This window comes from Aquarana catesbeiana, linkage group LG02 (assembly GCF_042186555.1).
Source record: "Aquarana catesbeiana isolate 2022-GZ linkage group LG02, ASM4218655v1, whole genome shotgun sequence".
Lineage (NCBI taxonomy): Eukaryota > Metazoa > Chordata > Amphibia > Anura > Ranidae > Aquarana > Aquarana catesbeiana.
Window position 1 is genome coordinate 70,532,512 of NC_133325.1, and position 23,789 is coordinate 70,556,300.

A 23,789-nucleotide genomic window follows, 5' to 3' on the forward strand; every position below is an offset into this window, starting at 1 on the left:
TGTCACCAGAACATGTGTCCATATTAGAAGATTCCTCTTTTGTTCCTGTTCCAGTGGCAACTGTACATTTTTTGATTTGTTTTTCCTGTCCTCATGATTATGGTCACAAGGATAACTAGAGAGGCACACTGACTGAAATAAAAGCTCATCCACAGTCTATCCAAAGCCTAAAAGAGAATTTTTGGTTTTAGATATACAGTATGTTAAAGTGAACTTATGCCCAGTCTACGTACAATAAAGTATTAACAAATTCTAAACAAACACTTTAAAACAAGGCCACATTCACCTCTGTAGCCTTAGGTAGTGTGGAGAAATTAATCTCTTAAATATCACAACAGAGGCACTGAAATCACAGCTCCTTTCCTCTTTCTATAGAGAGCTGCATCTTGGCCAGATGACTAATGTAAACAAATGGCAGGCGTTATATGCTGTTAGAGACCACCCGAAACCTGAATTCAGAGCTTTTAGGGCTCCAGCACATGACTGCCATATTTAGCAGTGTAATATAAATTTGGCTCATAAAGAAAAAGTTGGCGCTTGCATCTACCTTGGTGGGGATCCACCTGACTATTACACACCTAAATATAAAAGGGGACTAATGGGGAAAACAGTTGCAACTAAATGAATGTATGAAGTCAATAAAAGTCCATAGAATGGCACTTGAAGGCAGCCCAGTGGAGATGAGAAGCAAACTCTGGAAAAGGCTGGGAAAGGAAGCACAAGGCGCCACTCTAAGTGCGGTAAGTTATTCAATTTTAATAAGCAAATGGTGCATATGTACTCACGCATGCTTGCTTTTCACCTACTCTTTTGAGTATATATGCATCATTTACTTATTAAAATTGAATAACTTACCGCACTTAAAGTGGCGCCTTGTGCTTCCTTTCCCTAACATAAATTTGGCCATATTCCCCATCAGGGAGCCAACAAATGTTGCATACACATGTCTATAGAAGTCAACCTACTGTATTAAGGTCCTCATCTAAGAATAAGACCAATGGTCTCTGAAACAAGGGTTGATATGATACAGGAGAGGCACCTGCTTTGGGTGCTGTGCGGTGGTGGGCGCAGTGGTGGCAGGAGCATCTTTTGCTGTTGTATCGTCCAGCTATGTCCTGCGTGGTGAAAAACTGAGCTGTCAAACTGACAGCTCAGTCCTGTAGATTACACAGAGAGATTGCATTTCTCCAAGTGTATCCAATGGCGCTGCACTGCCGTCCTCTCTGTATCAGGAAAACAAAAATTCACCGCTCTAATGCAATTACCTCTCCTTGTATCAGCTGTCTCTGGTTTAAGATGGGTGTCGGCTCTGTTTGCAGTAGTAACTTCAAAACAAAAAGTATGCTGGACAGCCGCACTCCAAAAAAAATTCACCTTTTATTTAATAAAAAAGATAGAGGTCCAAACCATCCACGTACAAATGTACCAACCACGTATAACTGACGCGTTTCACACCAACAGGTGCTTAGTCATAGCTAAAGAGTTACGCATACATACTGGTATATGTATATATATATATATATATATATATATATACACATACACACACACATACATACATATACACACACATATGCATCAGAATAATCAAGACAAATGCACTAGATCATGTGAAACACCGATTTGTGATGAAAAACACCCGTTACCCACAGATGTCATCAATCATTAATCAATGAAAGTGTTAATACCATTCTGACATAAAGGTCAGCATTTAAATGTATGTGAAGTAAAAAAAAAAAAAAAAACACATACTAGAATCTTGAAGTATGATACATAAATCAAAACACATCTATATGTAATATATAAAATATGTATGCATTAGGTTAAAAACCTATGCATGCACGGACGTAACCGCTAAAGGACAGGGAGGGGAACATAGCCCTCCCTCCAAGAGCATAGGTGACGGTGCATGCAGCTCAAAAATGGATCCCCCTAGAACACAAAGTTCTTGTATGAAAATAGCTATATGTGCTATAATAGCACATTGTATCATTACCACTTAACTTTGTACACGGCTTTGAGGAAAAACAACCAAAGAAGCCGTGTATGTACCCTGGAACCAACCTAATTTGTACTGGTAAAATTACACAGTGCAAAAAAAGGGAGTGAAGAAATAAAAGGAAAGTGGAGGAAAGGAGGAAAAAGAAGAAGAAAAACATGGGGGGACCAAGAGCAACAAATATCACAGAACCCAAAATATATGTATGGAAAATATGTAATAAACGTATAAATCATGTACATAGACATAAACATATACATATATATGGTAGCACTACAGGAATAGTTTGACCCCCTATTTTTGGAGGAAGCCAAATCCAACCAGCCAATGCATATGGACATATTGGCTAGCCAACCAAAGCAAACCCCACTATGTACACATGTATGTGCAACAATATGCCATCAACACTTGTATAACATCGGTACAGTGTACCATATCTCCCAGTAGCTAGGGATGGCATATGGGGACATAAGGCATGAAGGGAAGGGGGGGGGGGGGAGAGGAGGGGATGGATGCTCCTGAAAAACAAAGCAGAGCACATAGCTGACACAGAGAGTGATGTTTTTTCCCTGTGGAATCTGCAGGACTGAGCAATTCGTTTAACAGCTCCATTCCTGCTCTGCACTATTGGAGCTTTCATTCATGAATTACTGTTATGTGTGCATTAAAAGGAAAAAAACAAACACCCCTTTAAACATTTTTGCCCTTATTAATCCTCAGCGTTTGAACCCCAATTAGTTATTTTCTACATCTTTATTCCCCTAGTGTTGTTTTGATTTTTTATTGTTTCAGTGTAAATGTTTTAAAATTAGCATTCATTCATGTATCTAGCACCACATTTCTAAAAATTCTTTGTCCCTAAAATGATTTACAAAAGGGCCAAATTGTAGAATAAAATTAGTATATTTTTTTTTACCCTAAAATTTGTAGTTAATATTTTAGTTAACCCTTATTATTCTTCCCTTTCCTTAGCTTTCTTTCATGGCTGTAAATTTGCATCATTTTTTTTTTTTGTAGTTCTGAATTTAACAGCTTGATAGGAATGCACTTTGGCATCCTCGCCTTGGGTGTCCATTGGATCTGGTCTCAGCAGTATCCTAAACAGTATGAAAAAAGCAGAGACTTGACCTTAGTTGGTGCCGAAGGCCAGATGCTGGTGCAGACGCAACTTTCCAAAGAGAAACTCATGCAATAAAGCTCCCAAATGAACCACAAGTATAGTAAGTCTTTCACATCCATGATAGAAATTGAGGGAGGCAGACTTCCTAGCCTTGAGCTAGAATCCCAGATTCCGAGATGCTCCTATCCCTTGCAACCTGGTTTTTAATAGCCATGCTGGTAAAGAACATGTTACCCCAACATTTCATATTCCTGATGTGTGTCTGTGGTAGCATGTACTTTTGTTAAAGAGTATCCTGTTCTCTTTGTAATTCTTTCCTTGGTGTGAAATACCTGGTGATCCTACCAGTCCCCCTGCTCTACTATTTCAAACTGACCATGCTAGGCATAAGAGCATATTCATCACAGTGTGGTTATTTTCTGGCTGTGCTGGGAGAACAGCCTTCCTGTCCTCCAATGATCAGACTTGTACTGACACACACAGATTTGGTCGATTCCATCCAGAATCTGTGGACCAGAATAAAGACATTCAAAGCTTTGAGGTCCAGGATAGGTTTGGGAACAGTGAACAGCTTTGACTAAAATCACTGGAACCGCTCCATGGCAAAGACTGGCGTTATGACACCATGTACATAGGGCCCAGAAGTGCCTTTTAGTATGTGAGGAGACACAGGAAGGTTTGAGGGGAGGGGGCAATGAATAAAACTTTTTTGTAGCCCTGGAACAGCCCTCTCTCGGACCCAAGCATATGTACTGCAATATGCCCAAGGTAAAAAGTCATCTCTTCAGTCTGAAAAGTGGAAACACACCTACAAGAAAAGTAAGGTATTTGGCAGACTTGGAGTGCTGGATGGGTTAGAGGTCCACATTGCTGAAGTTGAGGAAGTGGAGAAACGAAAGGTTCTCTTCTTGACAGTCAGAGAGGGAGACAACTTCACAGTCGGCTCCTTAGGAGAGCTCTTACCACCAGTAACATCCTTAATCAGAACATCTAGGGCTGGTCCAGAGAGGTGTTGCCCCTTGAAGGGCATGTGGATCAAATGCTTGTTACAAATTAGCTCCACATTCCAGGATTTCAGTCGAAGTGCCCTGTATGTATGTACTGATAGGAAACTCATGTGAGAGGTTTCAACTGAAGCTCAATGCCCCAGCCACCTGCTCCACGCTTTCACGAGCACAGGATCAATGGTTAAATCATTTTTAAAGATTTTTCAGTCAAACAATGTCTGAAAAAGTAACATCACAACCTACACTAGGTGCAGGGCCAGGCCTGCCAATAAAAACAAAGTTCTGATTTCCAGGAAAGCAAATGCATTCTCAACTGGAATAGTAGTCACCTTGATAATGGGGCAAGAGATATGGCTAGATCCACAGAAAGGATAGACCACTTCTCAAATGGATATAAGGCCATCAACCACTAAGGGGGAGCAACCAATCTATTAGGGCACTTCCAATCTTCGTATAGAAACAGTTGTAAAAGCAGATTCAAAGGGAATGGCTTTCGCTCCTAAGGGGTCCTATATGACCCAAGGCTGAAAAACAGCACTAGAAGATGCAATGAACTCATCCTCTAGTTTCAGATTGGTGCACCCACCATCAGTTAGGGCCAAAACGCTGTCTTTTTACCTGGGAGTAATAGCAGTAGACTGACTCATCAAGGGTAAGCTCTTCTGACAAGAGCTTGAGTGTTGCTGGAGATAGCACAGGAGTGCGATTTTGGCCTCTAATATCAGAGTTTGCACATACCTGGGTAAATTGTGTCAAAAAATCCTTCATAACCACAGTAAAAAACTCAGCTGAGATGGCAGAGGACCCAGCTACACTTCAGAGAGCCTAAGAGGACTTCAAAGATAAGAGAGAGAGACTAACAGGAGAGAGCAACATGACTCCATGATTCAGAAATCAGTAGCTGCCCTGCAAGCAGCCGCCAACTTGTTAGTAAAAAGTGATCTGGGGGCACCCAGGACGACGAGGACTGTCCCCATGTCTAGAATCAGACATGATGCAGTGGCAAAGCAGTTAGGCAACTTACAGGCTCAAGGTAAGAGGCAAGGACTCAAGTACTTGAGAAACCCTGGTATGGGTCAGTTACCCGAGGGTCAGGAGGCTTGAGGTGGCCAAAGTCACTATAGACAGGCAGTAGGAATAAATCAAAAAAGAGAGGTCCATGCGGCAACAGGAGCTGCCGCAAGGAGATGCTTCAACATTGTATGACAGCAACTGGAGCACAAAGCGAGTGGGCGTGACACTTCACTCAGCGGATGGCATCAGCACTCAGTACCACAGTGTTAACCCCTATCATGGCAAATGATGAACATTGGCACCTAGCAACCAATAAAAATGAGGGAGCTTCCAGTTCTTGGCCTAACCAGCCAAGTCGGGGCAAGTACAGAGGCACCTCTAACCTAACCAGAACTAAGCCTGTGAAGAGCCCCAGGTGGAATCCTGTGCCAGAAGGTCATTTCCAGGCTAGGCTGGCTGGGAACGACCATGCTGAATAGCTTCTGACTGGAGGGGAAACCTCCAGCAGGAATGTAGAGAATAGTCTTGACTATAAAGAACAGAGATGAAGAAAGGACATTCATCCTTCTGGGACATTAGCAAACAATTGAAGCAAACTTGTAGTGGAAGGGGGCAATACCCTGGGCTGGCCTCCAGGTTTTGTGGTTTGCGAGTGTCCAAGCCTCCTGTTGGCAGCAGTATAACCCCAAGATTAAGACACTCTGTGTCCTGCATGGACAAGAAAAATAGACTTTTCTTTTTTATTTGAAACATTAAAATATCAGTTATGAGTCATGTCTCCTTTGTAAACAGCATTACTTTCCCTAAGCATCCAAGTGTCAGGAATGAGGCCAAAGGAGTGTCTGTATGTTTTGAAAAAGCATATTTTAAATGTTGCTATTGATTAACACACAGTTTTCTAAATGTGGTTTGCTGGTTTTCCTTTTCAAAAAAACAGAATTTTTTTTTCTTCTATTGGGGATAAAAGTGAACCTATTATGTTCACAAAAGTGGTGCGACTGCAGGGAGGGTATTGTTTTCAATTAGACAGACCCTGTCTGGTAGAGGTGCTGTGAGGTAAAAGAATCAGCAACGCACAAGTACTGTACAGTACTCACAAGCCAGAAATAAAACTTCTTTATATAATAAGCAAAAAAGATTCCCATGAATGCATACATACAGTATATAATAATCCAAACTATACCCAGAAACAAAGTTTTTTTGAACATGGTAAGATACAGCCATTAAGTGTTATCAGCCTTGCTTGAGTTTTGGGGTTCAGAACCGGACATCCCTGCCAATCGGCAAAAGAGCACAGGGGACCCATGGGTTTTCCACTTCGTAAATGAAAACCAAAGTTCGTAACTTTTAATCTTTTAAACTGTCCATGAGGTAGACCAGTGGTCTCCAAACTGCAGCCCTTTGCTTGCCTTTATCTGGCCCTTGGGGCACTATTCCTCCCACTGACATTAACAATGGAGCATAATTCTTGCAACTGACACCAAAGATGGGGCACTATTCCTCCTATGGACACCAATGATGGGGCACTATTCCTTCCACTGACTCCAATAATGGGGTACTAGTCCTCTCATGGACACCAATAATGGGGCATCGTTACTGACGCCAGGAAATTTTCTACTCCCATTGGCCACAGTCTGGCCCCTATGAAGTCTGAAGGATAGTAAACTGGCCCTTTGTTTAGAAGGTTTGGAGATCCCTAAACTAGACTACTTTACCAAACTTATGTGGACATGTCTGCCAATTATTCAGTTTAGGTGTTTCAATTGAAGGGTACTGTTAATGCTACAACAAACAAAGACATCTTAGACATTTGTGCACTTCCAACCCTGATGAAACAGCTTGGAGAAGGCTCTTTTCTGTTCCAGCATGACTGTACCCTTGAACACAAAGCCAGCACATTAAAGACGGGGTCTGGGGAGTCTGGTGTTGAGGAACTCAAGTGACCTGCACAGATTCTTTTCCTCCACTTAATTAAATATGTTTGGGATTAACCAAAATGCCGATTGCGATACAGGTCCTCTCATACAACAATCAGTACCTGACCTCACAAATGTTCTTTTGGCGGAATGCACACAAATTCCCAGAGACACACATTCCAAAGTCTTGTGTAAGGAGCCTTACCAAAAGGCTGTTATAGCCACAAAGGGAGCCAATTCCATATCAGTTCCCATGGCTTTGGAATTAGATGACCAACAAGCTCATTTAAGTATTATGGCCATGTATTGCATAGAATAAATCATATGTACAAGTTAGCCAGCAGCCCTGCGAAATAGCATAGCTAGGTCTGGATCTCCATATCACTGAAGCAGTACAGCTGAACCAAACCCCCAAGCTAAGTGGTCAAGGAAAGTGCAAAGCCACACTGATGAAGGCATCGCACCTGCTCACCAGTGGTGGCTGGTGCTCCATTTTTTTGTGGGGGGGGAGGGGGTGGGAACCCCCCAATCGGTCGATCCCCCTACCACCCCGTCACTTGCTCGCTTGCCTGCCCACCACCCCAGCACTTACCCCATCTAGGTCGCGGGCAGCTTCGGCTCTTTCCTGCGTCTCCTCCTCCTCGGCGGCTTCACAACGGCTTCCCCTGAGTCTCTTCCTCAGCGGCCAATACGGTCGCTTCTCCTCTTGGAAAATCGGGTCTTAAGACCCGCTTCCTGATTGGCCGGGAGGAAAATCAGGAAGACAACAGCGAATATTAATTCGCTATTGTCACACGACTGGGTGGGCTCAGGGTGCAGTGCTCTGCGCCCACGACCCCACCCTCTTTTTACACCAATTAGAGCCTCGGGTTCTAATCATGCGCTTCCAAAAAAAAAAAAAAAACCCCATTGAAATCCATGCGTCATGCACCCTGCATGTAGATTAAGGGTGCATGGATTAGGGGGGCGGCGCCCCTTATGGATGGGTCGCCACTGCTGCTCTTATGCCCTGTACACACGGTCGGACTTTGTTCGGACATTCCGACAACAAAATCCTAGGATTTTTTCCAACGAATGTTGGCTCAAACTTGTCTTGCATACACACGGTCACACAAAGTTGTCGGAAAATCCAATAGTTCTGAACGCGGTGACGTAAAACACGTACGTCGGGACTATAAACGGGGCAGTGGCCAATAGCTTTCATCTCTTTATTTATTCTGAGCATGCGTGGCACTTTGTCCGTCGGATTTGTGTACACACGATTGGAATTTCCGACAATGGATTTTGTTGTCGGAAAATTTTATATCCTGCTCTCAAACTTTGTGTGTCGGAAAATCCGATGGAAAATGTGTGATGGAGCCTACACACGGTCGGAACTTCCAACAACAAGGTCCTATCACACATTTTCCGTTGGAAAATCCGACCGTGTGTACGGGGCATTACACTTAGTAATCTCGAAGTGTTAGATTGGTTGCACTGTGCAATGTAGTAGAGCTACATGCAGCAGATATAAGAACAAACTCAGGTACTTAATACAGCTTTACTTCAAAATACATTTTATTAAGCACATAGCATTAAAGAGTGATTCTTAAACATCGATCTGATGTTTAGCCTTAATACTGTGCTCCCTGACATTGAAAATGAAAAGAGATTTATCATAGCACACATTAATTGTAATCCTTGTCCCTTTACAGCCCTTCTGGGAGTATTTTTAGTTAGAATATACACACAGAGCCTATATTTTCCAACTGACTGGATCTGCAAGCTCAGCAGGCCTCTCACTTTACTAGACAAACCCAGTAACCCCGATCACACAGAAACCAGAGAATTACAGAGCGCCATGACTGAGACAGAAGGGAGAATGCTGTATATCAAAGGCAGCTCCTGCCTCTAATTTAAAGGGTATGTCCAGCCAAAACTTTTTTTTTCTGGTTTTGGATACAGAAGGGAAATAGTAGAACAAATTTTTTTATGCTCTCAGGGTGCCATTTTGGCTATGCAACTTTTGGGATTTAAACTAAACATAGATGAAGCATGCATAGAGGAAATCCTTTAGGCCCTTTTCACACGGGTACCACCATTTGGCGGACTCCGCTTGCTTAGCGGGGGTCGATCCGTTGATGCCCGTTGAGCAGGTGGATGACAGGTCTGTCTTCACTCACTGTGCAGTGCAGAGACGGACACAGTCCCGCTCTCCCCTATGGGGAAATCGGGTGAAAATGGGCCGCCAGTCTGTTTTCATCCGATCCACCAGACGGACGGAAAGTAGGACCACCATCCGTCAGAATTTTGCAGGCAGGATGGGATAGCGGTGGATGTCAGCGGACATGTCACTGCTGACATCCGCCGCTCCATAGGGGAGAGTGCAAAGACCGATCAGGTCCGCCTGAAGAACTGACAGGCGGACCTGATCAGACAGGCCGTGTGAAAGGGACCTTAGGTATCAAGTCTTTACATATGATAAACATCCTCATTTGATCCACCAGTCTGTGCTGCGCTATATTGTATTTTATTGTACCTATATTGGTTTGAGAAAGAGGCAGCCCCTCCTTGAAAGGTATAACCACGGCCACACACGACACTTCCTGAGCCATGTGCTCTCCACCATCGGCCATCTTGGGGTCTCCCAGTGCTACCCAGGATTCCCATCCACATCCATAGGCTCCAGCAACATCTGGATGAAAAATGGACGATCGGACCAACGTGAGGTGGAAGATCCACATTCTATAAGGCTCTTAACCCTTCTGTGATTTGCTACTTACATAGTTTGCTTTTTATTCACCTATTGCTACATTTAGGCTGGTCATACATGGTTCGAACTTCGAAAGAATTTTCTTTTGAAAATCAGACAATTTGTGCGTTTTGTGATCCGATGGTACCACCATTGATTTCGAAATTCGACCAACCAAGCCTTCAATTTCACCTCCTGTTGCTACAGAAAATAATTTTCGTGGCTGGGAATCTTCTTTTCTTGCACATGCGCATTTCTTTTTTGATTACATTTCTCGCACAATTCTCCCATCATTGGATTAGAAAATCGTTAGTTTTTTAAAAAAATTTCCAACATGTCCGATTACTCAAATTCGATGGCTGAACAAAAATCGGCTGTTGCTGCAGCCCACTAATGGCGCGAAATACGAACGAAAATTCTTAGATAAGATTTTCGAAAGAAAATTCGAAACTCGACCCTGCCTTATAGCAGCAACACATGATAAGAGTATCGGCCGAAAATTTCCGTTCTGCGAATGATCGGCTGATTTTCTACTCATTGATTCCCAACAAGTAATACCCAATATTGTGAACGAAAAAGTTTGGATGGAAAAAAATGGAAAAATTGTGTTGTATCGTTTGATAAGGAACGATATTCTATTCGTTGGTGTGACAGTCGTCAGTAAAAAAAATCTCTCGAACATTAGCACGCATGAGCGGAAGGCTACAAGGTCACACGCACACTACATCACTTCCACTTGTAAGTGAAACGTCAAAACTACGTATTAAATCGATTGCTCTTTTAACCATTTTTTTCAATGTGTTAATGTTGGCAACGATTTCCACCAACGGACGCTGTTTCGTTGGTCGGCTGTCGAACGATCACATAACATAGTTGTTTGCCACTAGGAGGGTAACAAAGAGGATTTTTAGAATATATTTGAAGTGAGAAAATGAAATAAAAAATAAAATATGTTTTCGTATATGGCTTTGTAAGCTTCTCAAGGTTATATCGTTCCATCTATAAAAGGGATCTTCTCCTTTTGCTCATCTCACTCAAGACGCAGAATTATTTATATTTATATTTGGGTTCTCATTAGTGGCAGAGAACCAAATGTTTTTTGCTTTCTATGTTGGGATAGTTTATCCACACATAGAGAGAATCTCCTGCTGCCAGCTGATGTATTCTGACAGCCTTCACCTGCGGCTGTCAGAACACTCCAACACTGACTGCAGCTCATTGGATGCAGCCGTTGTTTGGACGACTCTTTTTCCATCCGGCTACTTCGATATTCCAGTTGCAGTTTGTCCAGCTGGATGGTGTCAGAAGGCCACCCACGGCTCAAATTTTCAAATGAACCATCCAAAATGTGAGCCGCGTGTGACCAGCTTTACTTTCCTACTACAAGTATGTTTGGGCTTTTGTCTGGCAGCACTATGTAAAGTAATAGCACCCAGATTTACTCTGCTGAGCCGCCCACTCCCTGTGTAAGTGCTATGTATAGCGTTACAAAGAGAGGACATCAAGACAGATTCAGATATTTATAACTTTATATAGCAATAAATTACATTTTATTGAATACATAACTAGGTTTAATTGTGTTTTTTTTTTTTTTTTTTAATCTATCTGGAATGTAATATTGTACTTTCACCTGGCATATAGCATTAAACCTGGACTCCAAGCAAAAAAAAATGCAGAGATGAAATACCTATCAGGGAACTACTTTACCTACGTAGCAATGTGTTTAAAAATTCTGTCCAGCCTGTCTAGAGGTTTATACAGCTCTGCCACACAGCATCTTTTAGATGTAGATAACATTTAAAGGTCTTGTCCCTCTGCCAGCCTGTGACTGGACTAGGCCTCTTGCACACTGCAGCTTGAAAAAGCTCAGTACAGCTTATTTTTTTTTTCTACTGAGCTAAAATACAGCCCATTAATTGTAATGTGCCTATGCACATTACAAGTGTTTACGCGCCTGAGTGCATTGGCACATTACAATTAATTGGCCGTATTTTAGCTCAGTAAAAAAAATAAGCTGTACTGAGCTTTTTAAAGCTGCAAGAGGCCTTAAAGGAGAAGCAACTGATGAGCTCATCTCTCTGCTCTCTCTCCTCTTATCAGCATGCCCCTTGTTAGCACATGAGCACTGTGGCACACTTGATTAGCTGCTTGTGCTGCTTTTTCCCCCACCAAAGGAAGCAATACTGTACAGGGACTGATACCAGTTTAAAAAAAAAAAAAAAGAATTAAAGAAGTGTTAAAAGAGAAGTATGGGTTTGTTTTTTTTTCTTCCATTATACTTCCCTATCTGTACCCCCGGCGCCTCTCCACTGAGAACCGAGCTATCAAATATCGCCGATGGCTCAGTTCTCACAGCTCGAGCAGAGAGCTGCTGACTGTCAATCAGCATCTCTCCACTCTGCTTCCTCCTTGCTGACTGGAGCGCTGAGCTGTGGAGGGGCGGGGAGCGGCCGTCTCAGGGTATCAGCGGCTCGCTGAGAGGCTGAGACGACCATCAGTCCAGGCACCTGGCGGATCCAGACTTTACTGTCGGGATGACAGGGTGCCTGGACTGATTCCAGTGATGTCAGCAGAGATCAGACTTCAGACCGCTCTCTGCTGAAACCGGGTCACAGGAGTGTAAAACTAATTGCACTCCTGTGACCCATAGGAGAAGCCCAGCCAAACGAGCCCAGGCTGGACTTCTCCTTTAACCACTTGCTGACCAGCCATCATCGTTATAAAGCCTACCATTGAGCATTTGCCCTTGCATGGGCATGATTAATTCTTTATGAACATTTTGTAACCTAGTTTTTATGAATACGCAGTAATTTCTTTGTACTCATCCACTTTAAGAATAAACTTAATCATTTTTTGATTCATACGTTAGATCACGCGCCTTCCATCTCCTTTTTCTCTCCGCCGTCGTTATACGGCGGCAGGTCGGCTCTCCTGCGCGAATCGCTGTACTTGCTCCCGCGATCGCCTAGTACAGAGGCAGAATGGGGATCTGCCAGTGTAAACAAGCGGATCCCCATTCTGACAGGGGACATCTCAGAGATCTGCTGTTCCCAGTGATCCAGAACAGCCATCTCTGTCATGTCCCAGTGAGCCCATCCCCCACACAGTTAGAACACACCCAGGGAACACACTTACCCCCTTAATCGCCCCCTAGTGTTAACCCTTTCCCTGCCAGTGTCATTTTTACATTGATCAGTGCAGTTTTATAGCACTGATCAATGTAATAATGTCACTGGTCCCCAAAAACTGTCGTTTGGGGTCAGATTTGCTCGCAGCAATATCACAGTCCCACTAAAAATCGCAGATCGCCGCCATTACTAGTAAAAACAATAAAGAAAAAAATTAAAAAGTCCTTAAATCTATCCCATAGTTTGTAGACGCGATAACCAATCAATAAATGCCTATTGCGTTTTTTTTAACCAAAAACATGTAGAAGAATATATATCATTTAAAATGGCTTTAAATATCATCTCTACGCTGATGACACTTAAATCTATCTCTCCACCCCCCAGCTCTCTCCATCTGTCTCCTCACGCATTACCAACTTACTAGCAGACATATCAGCCTGGATGTCACATCACTTCCTCAAACTCAACCTATCCAAAACCGAACTCATGATATTTCCTCCCTCAGGTGCCACTTCCCCTGATTTCTCTGTCAATATCAATGGCTCAACTATCATTCCATCTCCCCACGCCAAAGTCCTAGGTGTAATTCTGAACTAACCTTTCGGCCCCACATACTATGACTATCCAAAATTTGCCGCCTCAACTTCCGCAACATCTCCAAAATACGCCCCTTCCTCACCACAAAGCTTCTAATCCACTCCCTGGTCATCTCCCGTCTCCACTACTGCAACTCCCTCCTCATTGGCTTACCTCTAAATAGGCTATCCCCACTTCAGTCCATCATGAACGCTGCTGCCAGGGTCATCCACCTCACAAAGCGCTCAGAGTCTGCTATACCCCTCTGCCAATCCCTCCATTGGCTGCCACTCAGTCACCGAATTAAATTCAAGATACTAACTAGAACTTACAAAGCCATCCACAACCTGGCCCCCAGCTACATCACTAGCCTAGTCTCTACCAACTCTACCAACTTAATCGTTCTCTTCGCTCCTCCCAAGACTTCCTGCTCCCAAACTCCCTTGTCACCTCATCCCATGCTCGCCTTCAGGACTTCTCCAGAGCCTCTCCCATCCTCTGGAATGCTCTACCCCAATCCGTCCGATTTTCTCCTACTTTATCCACTTTCAGACGATCCCTGAAAACTCATCTCTTCAGAGAAGCCTATCTGGCCCCCACCTAACAACTGTACATTTATCTTCTCAATCAGCACATCACCCACAGTTATTATCTCTTGTATCTCTTGACCTTCCCTCTTAGATTGTAAGCTCTAAGGAGCAAGGCCCTCTGATTCCTACTGTATTAAAGTGTATTGTATTTGTACTGTCTACCCTCAAGTTGTAAACTACGTAAACTGTTGGCGCTATATAAATCCTGTATAATAATAATAATAATATCAGCCTAAACTGATGAATAAAATTTTTTATATATTTTTTTGGATATGTATTATAGCAAAAAGTAACATTTTTTTTTTTTTTTCAAAACTGTCGCTCTTTGTTTATAGCACAAAAAATAAAGAACGCAGAGGTGATCAAATACTACCAAAAGAAAGCTCTATTTGTGGGAAAATGAGGGCGTCAATTTTGTTTGGGTATAGTGTCGCACAACCACGCAATTGTCAGTTAAAGCGACGCAGTACCGTATAGCAAAAAATGACCTGGTCATTAAGGGGGCAAATCCTTCCGGTCCTTACGTGGTTAATGAATACAGAGCTGAATTAGTTTGTGTATTTTCTTATATTCTGAAGCTTTACTTAACTACTACTTCACAATATGTGAATGAGCACATTAGTGTATTAAAGGTTGGGTTTTAAAGTTGCCTGGGATTAATCCTTTTTTTTTTTTTTTTTTCAACAGAATGAAATTAATCTTATATAATATAATTTAAGAGCACAAAGCTGTGACAAATATTTTGTGCATAAAGCTTGATCCTATCCCTTCACCACTATCACGTTACACCGCTCAGTGTTACCTCTTTTTCAGGTATAAAGGCACTTGGTCCTCTTGATGGTTGAGAGGTTATGATTTTCTTATCCTAAAATAGAATGGACAAAAGGGCTTATAATATACTGAATAAAAGGTAAATATCTTTACTGACCACTATAATCAGATACTGAAACATGTTTACGATCATAATGAATGTGTGTGCATAGAACATATAAATGACAATGTAATTTTACAACTAGCAAAATAGAGAAGGGCTCTGACCAAAAAGAGACTTGAGTTACAGGTGGAGTTTGGTGGTCTGACTCACCAGGTGGCTTATAACTCTCGGGTATTCCTGCAACTACATCTCCAAAAACATAGCCTATGGCCCTGTTAGGGCCCGGATATACGTGTGGCCCTTGCTGCAAGGGGAAGCAATGTGTGTGTGTGTGGTTGTGTATTCAAAATAGAGAAGGGCTCCGACCAAAAAGTGATTTGGGTTACAGGTGGAGTTTGGTGGTCTGACTCACCAGCTGGCTTATAACTCTTGGGTACTCCTGCAACTAGATCTCCAAAACCATAGCCTATGGCCCTGTTAGGGCCCCGTTATACGTGTGGCCCTTGCTGCAAAGGGAAGCAATGTGTGTGTATGGTTGTGTATTCAAGAGAACCAGTGATTTTCTCTCCAGGAGGCAAAGGGACAGATTATCTTTATTGTTACTTTATCTTCCTGCAACAAGGGGAGTGAGATTCCACATCTGTGAGTCAGAATCACTTGGAGATAAAATTTATAATTGTAGTCCCCAAAAAACACGAGAGGCCAGGGGGATGATCCAACTCGCCACAATTTTTCCATAACCAAAATATCAATATAAAGATAAACCTTTAAAAATATTTCATTTATGAACATGCAATAGTTTCAGTAGCTTATTGTTATATATACAGATGTAATTGACCAACTTTATTTGATTATATAATTATAAAAGTAAATCATTCTAACACGTTACATTAAAAACTCTCTGCCTTCTACATCTGATGTCAAATCTCTTTAAAAGCAGAGGTAATTCCTTACTGATTAACACTTAGGTTGCTAAACCATTGTACATCATAAATAAGATGTCTTTTTATAAAATACAAGCTGTTTTCACTTTCTTATGCTGACTTTCTGCAGCCCACTTGCAACCACTTCCTGTCTGCATGCACTCAAGTGACGGTTGCATTGCAGGGCAGATTTCCTGATGGTGACAACAGCAGGCCCTAAGCAACATATACGGAAAAAAGCCACTTGAAGTCGCCACTAGGAGCCTGACTGAAGGGATAACAATGCAGGAGTACAGTTTGGAGACAAGGACAAAGCGTTGTCACCCTGTAACAGGAAGTGCCTTGCAAGGACCTTTATGGCAGGACCAGCAACTATTATTTTAATGACTGATGCAGATTTTAAAAAATATTGAACACCAATTTTAAAATGACATTGACATGTTAAAGCTTATCTGAGATTTTAGTGGTTAGGTTTACACTTACTCGAGCTGAAATTTTCGATATTGAAATCATCAACTTCATAATGAGCCAGTCATTGGCATTGTTCTCATTTTGGATTTCTAAATTCTATTCTGGTTCTGGGTTTGAATAAACTATTATTAGATGTTGTTCAGAAATAATAAAATTGAGACTGGAGAACCTTCTTCCTTAAATTTGTTTTCTTTTTACTGCTTGTATAGTCAATTTTAAATTTAGATCTGGATGAGCTTTTCTTACTGGTATTTATTACATTTCTTTATTGAGTATTTTGTACTGTTTTTTTCTGGTCCCTCTGCTTTTTTTTTTGTGTCCCACTGTGTTCTTTAAAATTTACAATGTTCTGCAGAATACCTCCACAACCTAATTCAGCCATTCTCAACCAGGGTTCCATGAAACCCTAGGGTTCCTCCAGAAGTTGCAAGGATTCCTTGCTATAAAGTCTATAGGCTGCCGTGCTGATCAAGCAAGATAATAGAGAGAGGGCAGGGCAGGGCAGTTGAACAATCGACTTCCGTTCAACCACAGTGTATTGAAATTCGACCAGTCCTTGGTAAACCCGCTGATTTCAACCCCTGTATGGCCAGATCAAAGGAGAACTTCACCCTAAAAGAGACATCAGTTTCATGTCCTTATTGTCCCCTTCTACCATATTTGGCACAATAAAATTTTTTTTTTTGGGAAGCAGGTAGCTAGTTTTGACAGGTACCCACTCCCCTAGTTTGGCCCACACCTCTCTGTGCCCACAGGCTTTTGGGACAGGTCACAGATCCTAGTAGGCTGAAGGACCATCCACAAAGTACAGCACAGCTCGGGCATGCAGAGTAGAAAGCCGGCTGTGAAGCTGCAAGGAGTCACAGCAAGCTTCCCTTAGTAAACATGCCGGCGCCAGGGACCTGAAGACTGGTGGAGAACCAGCCTAGGTGGAGACAGCACTGAATCCCTGGGTGGGTAAGCGTCCTTTTATTAAAAGTCAGCAGTTACTGTATTTGTAGCTTATTACTTTTATTTTTTTTTTCTAGAGTGAAGATCCTCTTTAACAATGCATTGCCAGCTGTCATATAATGTAGTCTCCATCAACTCAGTTGCCATCATGACTTCCAACAAGGCGATGTACTGGGATAGATTGTAACATGGGGGTCATAGCGAAGAGACGTTTTATTTCAATGTGTGTATCAGAAGGCCCACCATGCAAAGCTTCCTGTTCCTCCTTACTGTGATATCTGTTGTGTCTACAGGGAATTCTGCAAGTCACAATGCTAGAGTTCTGTGTCTGCTGAATATTTGTAACAGGTGCTCACATACCACAAACCCACAAGATGTTATCTCAGATTAAGAAGCTGCAAATTGCGTGTCATTCCAGGTCGCTGTACTTTATTCTCTCTTTTTAACCACAGAAAGGTGTGTCTGAGCCGTCCAATGGCATATGGGCCTGTGATACACCTTCAGCTGGTGATCTACTGATTAACAGGATGGGGAGATATGAAGTCACCAGCATTCCAATAAAATGAAAAAAAAAATGTATATCACACACACTTACCAAAAGTATTGGGACACCTGCCTTTACACGCACATGAACTTTAATGGCATCCCAGTCTTAGTCTGTAGGGTTCAATATTGAGTTGGCCCACCCTTTGCATCTATAACAGCTTCAACTCTTCTGGGAAGGTTGTCCACAAGGTTTAGGAGTGTGTCTATGGGAATGTTTGACCATTCTTCCAGAAGCGCGTTTGTGAGGTCAGGCACTGATGTTGGACGAGAAAGCCTGGCCCACAGTCTCTGCTCTAATTCATCCCAAAGGTGTTCTATCGGGTTGAGGTCAGGACTCTCTGCAGCCCAGTCAAGTTCCTCCACCCCAAACTCGCCCATCCATGTCTTTATGGACCTTGTTTTGTGCTCTGGTGCGCAGCCATGTTGGAACAGGAAGAGGCCATCCCCAAACTGTTCCCACAAAGTTGGGAGCATGAAATTGTCCATAAAGTCTTGGTATGCTGACACCTTAAGAGTTCCCTTCACTGGAACTAAGGTGCCAAGCCCAACCCCTGAAAAATAACCCCACATCATAATCCCCCCTCCACCAAATGATTTGGACCAGTGCACAAAGCAAGGTCCATAAAGACATGGATGAGCGAGTTTGGGGTGGAGGAACTCGACTCCTGACCTTACCTTGATAGAACACCTTTGGGATGAATTAGAACATACACATGAGCATAGGCGAGTTCATGTACGTGAAGACCTTCCTCCGGGTTTGGGGCCCCCCTACTGACTCATGCTGTAATTGGACATAGCACGAGTTTGGCAGCCAATTTCAGCCAATGATTTGGGCTGAAATCACCTGATTGGCTGTGTCCAATCATGCAGAGTTACGTGCTTACAAAAACAGCTCTATGTACAGTTAACAGCGATCTAGCGGTTTCTTCTCCCTTGGAAAGCAGGGGGAAAAAAAACAGCCAGCCCCGAAAGCAAAGGCAGCACACATTATACACTGTTTGGCAGACAGTTAACCCCTTCCCAGGCAGTGTCAATAGTACAGTGTCAGTGTAAATTATTAATACTTATCAATGTATTAGTGTCACTAGCAACAATCAGTGTCAGATAGTAACCCTCCCAGTGCAATTGCCAGTTGAAGTAGTGCAGTGCTGAATAGCAAATAATGGCCTGGTCATGAAGGGGATAAAACTTTCCAGAGGTCAGGTGGTTAAAAAAAAAAAAAAAAAAGTCCTGAAGGTAATCTTACACTTATGCCTACTAACAAAATCAACTCTTATGTAGGCCAATCTACTTGTCATGCAATGTTATTATAGAAAAGTTTAGGGTTCATTGATAAGTCAAAGCCTAGATCTGGTTTCATCTTGATTTGCAACACAGAATATTAATTTAAAAGGAAAAAAAAAAAACGAAAAAAAAAAAAAACAACTTATAAAAATGTTGCTTGTACAAGAGCACAAAGGATTCTGGGAGTGGGAGAAATGCCAGTGCAACTTTACAGTCAGATCAGATTACAGAGGTTGTGACAAGTAACTTATTTATCTCTACAAAAAAGGCTGCATTTTCCTGGGACGGGAGTGGGTTCTCGCTAAAGCGAGCTTTCACAATAAAATGAAACAAGCTGCGATTTGGCCTCATCACTTGACAAAATGATATCATTGCACAAACCGGAGGCTCAATAGCACGAGTTCCATGACCTTGGCCTTGTCACAATGTACAGATAAAGCCCAATGCTTCTGAGAGCTGCAGATCTACTGTAACGGCTTAACCCCTTCAAGAGTGTATGCCTAAAAACCTGTAAGCTTGAGATTTATGAAAGTTCATAATACAACTGAGCCTTTGACTTCATAGAATAAGGCCACCCCACCCCCCACACAATGTGTCCCTATTGGAGTGGAGTGAATAAGGCTGATGCTCCTCTTCAGCAGAGATAATATGACCAAATGCCTACGCTGCAAGTCACATGACCAAAGCAGAAGGCAGCCCAGAATTGTTCCTCCCCCTCCCAGGAAAAATTTCAGTTCCTTATTAATCCATCCAAGCCCATTCACACTGAAATTATGTGGTAAAGCTTTACAAAAATGTATGTTTTACTGCGTTACCACAATTCTGTGCAAATAGGGCAAAAAAAAAAAAAAAAAGGACTGCTCTTAGGCTATTATCTGTGCTAGTTGATTGTTTAAAGCGGTTGTATACCCGCAATTTTTTTTTTTTTTTTTAACCCTGTAAAGCAAAAGGCATAATGAGCTAGTATGCACCGCATACTAGCTCATTATGAAATACTTACCTTAGAACGAGGCGTCGGTATCTTACCTGGTCCACGCCGAGGGAGCTGTCATGTTGCCTCGGCGTGTCTTCCGGGTATCGCAGTTCCAGCGCTGTGAGTGGCTGGAGCCGCAATGTCATCACTCCCGCGCATGCGCGTGGGAGATTTCTTACTCGGCAAGGTCCGGCAGCTGCCAGGCTTCAGCCGAGAATCCCCTGTGCGCATGCGCCGCTGCAGTCAGCGGCGCATAGCAAGGGGAATATCTCCTAAACCGTAAAGGTTTAGGAGATATTTTTTTTACCTACAGGTAAGCCTTATTATAGGCTTACCTGTAGGTAAAAGTAAAAAAAAAGACTATACAACCGCCTTAAAAAGAGTAAATACCACAAAGATGGCTATATTGCGCTATTTAGTGGTCAAATCAGATATTTTGCTATTTAAATCAATGAAAAGTATTCAACCAGCACAGGATAGCCTAATAAGATTCATTTTTTGTTTTGTTTTTTGCTGCCTTACCACGGAACGACTGTACATGCACGTTCACTGGGCAAATTGTTATGCAATATTTTTTATTAGAAATGCACCCCAATGTGCTGTAGTGCCAATCATTTACAATAGCAACCCAAAGCCTATATATACACGGTATGTATATATATATATATATATATATATATATATATATATATATATATATATATATATATATATATATATATATATATATACATACACACACACACATACACACACACAGCTGCCCCCTTCTGAGTCACTTCTCAACTCCGCCCCCTACCCACCTCTGAGCACCGTTCCTTGGTTTTATACCCTATCCACCTCTCAGTACTTCCCCTTTTAGAGAGTACAGAGCCAAGTATAATTTTGTGGTGCTAAGTAATTTGTATAAAATGTGTTAATGATAGCAAGAAAAGTAGTAAAATAGATTACCCACAGCCAGCAGCAATAGATTCACTCAGGGACAATAGAACCCCCCCCCCTAGCAATAATGGACCCCCACAACAAAATACCACCCAGCATCAACAACAGATCTCCCAGCAGCCAGCATCAATAGACTATCCAGCAGCCAGCAACAATAGACCCCCTCCATCAACGGGCGGCACAGTGGTGTAGTGGATAGCACTTTCGCCTAGCAATAAGAAGGGTCGCTGGTTCGAATCCCAACCACAACACTACCTGCCTGGAGTTTGCATGTTCTCCCTGTGCCTGCGTGGGTTTCCTCCGGGTACTCCGGTTTCCTCCCACACTCCAAAGACATGCTGGTAGGTTAACTGGATCCTGTCTAAATTGTCCCTAGTATGTATGAATGTGAGTTAGGGACCTTAGATTGTAAGCTCCTTGAGGGCAGGGTCTGATGTGAATGTACAATGTATATGTAAAGCGCTGCGTAAATTGATGGCGCTATATAAGTACCATAAATAAATAAAAAAAAAAAAAATCAATAGTATATCTCTTCCAGCAATAATTGACCCACAAGCAACAATAGACTGCCACTCAAAAATAGATCCGCTCCAGTAACAACGGACCCTCCAGCCCACCCCAGCACCCCTTGCCATTACAAACAATAAGTGCTGGAGGTGCCGGGACTGCGTTCCAGCTGAAAAAATGCTCTGTGTATATGTATATATATATATATATATATATATATTACAGTAGATGTCAATGTGCCTGCAGCATAGCACAACAAAGCGTACATAGTGGTGCACTGAAGAAAATGCTGCAACTCCGTAAACATGATTCAGTAACTGCCTATAGTCCAGCAGCATGTCATGGTGGCCTTGAACTTCACTGCTCCTACAATAGTGGTTTTGGTCAGCTTTCCCTGAAGAGCTCATTAGCTCGAATCTACATTGTACAACACAGAACTGCAAAATCTAAAAATCTCAGAGGATAAAAAGCTGGACCTGCGGCCTCATTATGATAAACCTTGGTCTTAGTTCTTGTACTGCAGACAGAAGTCATAAACCAACTAAACATTATCTGGACAGAAGCAATTAGGTACCTCAGTTACCAAAGCAGCTCAAAGCAAAGCAGCCCTGTTAGCTAAAGAAAATTGGCTAAAAAGACATCCCTGTAAAGGAGAAAGTAAACAATCGCCTCTCCACTGTCTGTTCCCTTAAGAAAAAAATCAATCCCTGAAATCTGCTCTCTGATCTCCTGTGTCTTCTGCTGCATGGATTGAATGCTCTCACCGACCTTTACATCACTACTGTGTGCTTTAGTGGTGCTGTCCTGACCTCAGCGATTTAAATACTCCTGACCTCTGTGTGCTACATCCTTCTGCACTCTGCACGCTACAGGTATCAGACCCCTGACCGCTACCGCCGCATGACCTCTGCACGCTACCGCCGCCTGACCTCTGCACGCTACCGCCGCCTGACCTCTGCACGCTACCGCCGCCTGACCTCTGCACGCTACCGCCGCCTGACCTCTGCACGCTACCGCCGCCTGACCTCTGCACGCTACCGCCTCCTGACCTCTGCACGCTACCGCCGCCTGACCTCTGCACGCTACCGCCGCCTGACCTCTGCACGCTACTGCCGCCTGACCTCTGCACGCTACCGCCGCCTGACCTCTGCACTCCATGCTCTGCACTGTGTGTACTACATACATCTGACTTCTGCACTCTGCATGCTTTCAATCTCTCAGAGTTTCATGCAGGCTACCAGCAGCAGGGCTGTGTCTTCTGCCCAGATCCCAGTGTTCACGAGGCCTCATTATACACTGTTGAAAAAAAAATTAAAGAAACACTTCTTAATCAGAGTATAGCGTCAAGTCAATTTCAGCTGCTTTGGGGTTAATTAAATTAACAGGTATAGTAGATGGGCAACAATGAGATGACCTCCAAAACAGGAATGGTTTTACAGGTGGAGGCCACTGACATTTTTTTTCCCTACTCATCTTTTCTGACTGTTTTTCACTAGGTTTTGCATTTGGCTAGTGTCAGTGTCACTACTGGTAGCATAAAGCAATACTTAAACCCCATAGAGCAATGATGGCGAACCTTGGCACCCCAGATGTTTTGGAACTACATTTCCAATGATGCTCATGCACTCTGCAGTGTAGGGAAATGTAGTTCCAAAAAATCTGGGGTGCCAAGAATCGCCATCACTGCAGAGGTTGCCCAGGCAGTCCAACTCCTCCAAGATAGCACATCAATACGTTCCATTGCCAGGTTTGCTGTGTCTCCCAGCACAGTCTCAAGAGCATGGAGGAGATTCCAGGAGACAGGCAGTCTCTAGGAGAGCTGGACAGGGCCGTAGAAGGTCCTTAACCCATCAGCAGGACCGGTATCTGCTCCTTTGTGCAAGGAGGAACAGGATGAGCACTGACAGAGCCCTACAAAATGACCTCCAGCAGGACACTGGTGTGAATGTCTCTGACCAAACAATCAGAAACAGACTTCATAAGGGTGACCTGAGGGCGCGGCGTCCTCTAATGGGCCCTGTGCTCATTGCCTGGCACCGTGGAGCTCAATTGACATTTGCCATTGAAAATCAGAATGGGCAGGTCCGCCACTGGTGCCCTGTGATTTTCAAATGAAAGCAGGTTGACCCTGAGCACATGTGACAGACATGAAAGGGTCTGGAGAAGTTGTGGAGAACGTTATGCTGCCTGTAACATCGTTTAACATGACCGGTTTGGTGGTGGGTCAGTGATAGTCT

The 23,789-nt window shown here is 43.0% G+C and overlaps 1 protein-coding gene across 3 annotated transcripts in view; it reads right to left on the minus strand.

Annotated features, from left to right (window-relative positions):
• Positions 1 to 23,789, minus strand: part of SESN3 (sestrin 3) — a 180,980-nt gene that overhangs the window by 74,495 nt on the left and 82,696 nt on the right. For 2 of the 3 annotated variants that reach the window (XM_073613026.1, XM_073613027.1), the window contains one exon: positions 14,884 to 14,946. The exons of the other annotated variant lie outside the window; for it this stretch is intronic. In XM_073613026.1, the coding sequence (XP_073469127.1) occupies positions 14,884 to 14,946 (63 nt within the window). The remainder of the gene's footprint in view (positions 1 to 14,883; positions 14,947 to 23,789) is intronic. 3 annotated transcript variants of the gene reach the window in all.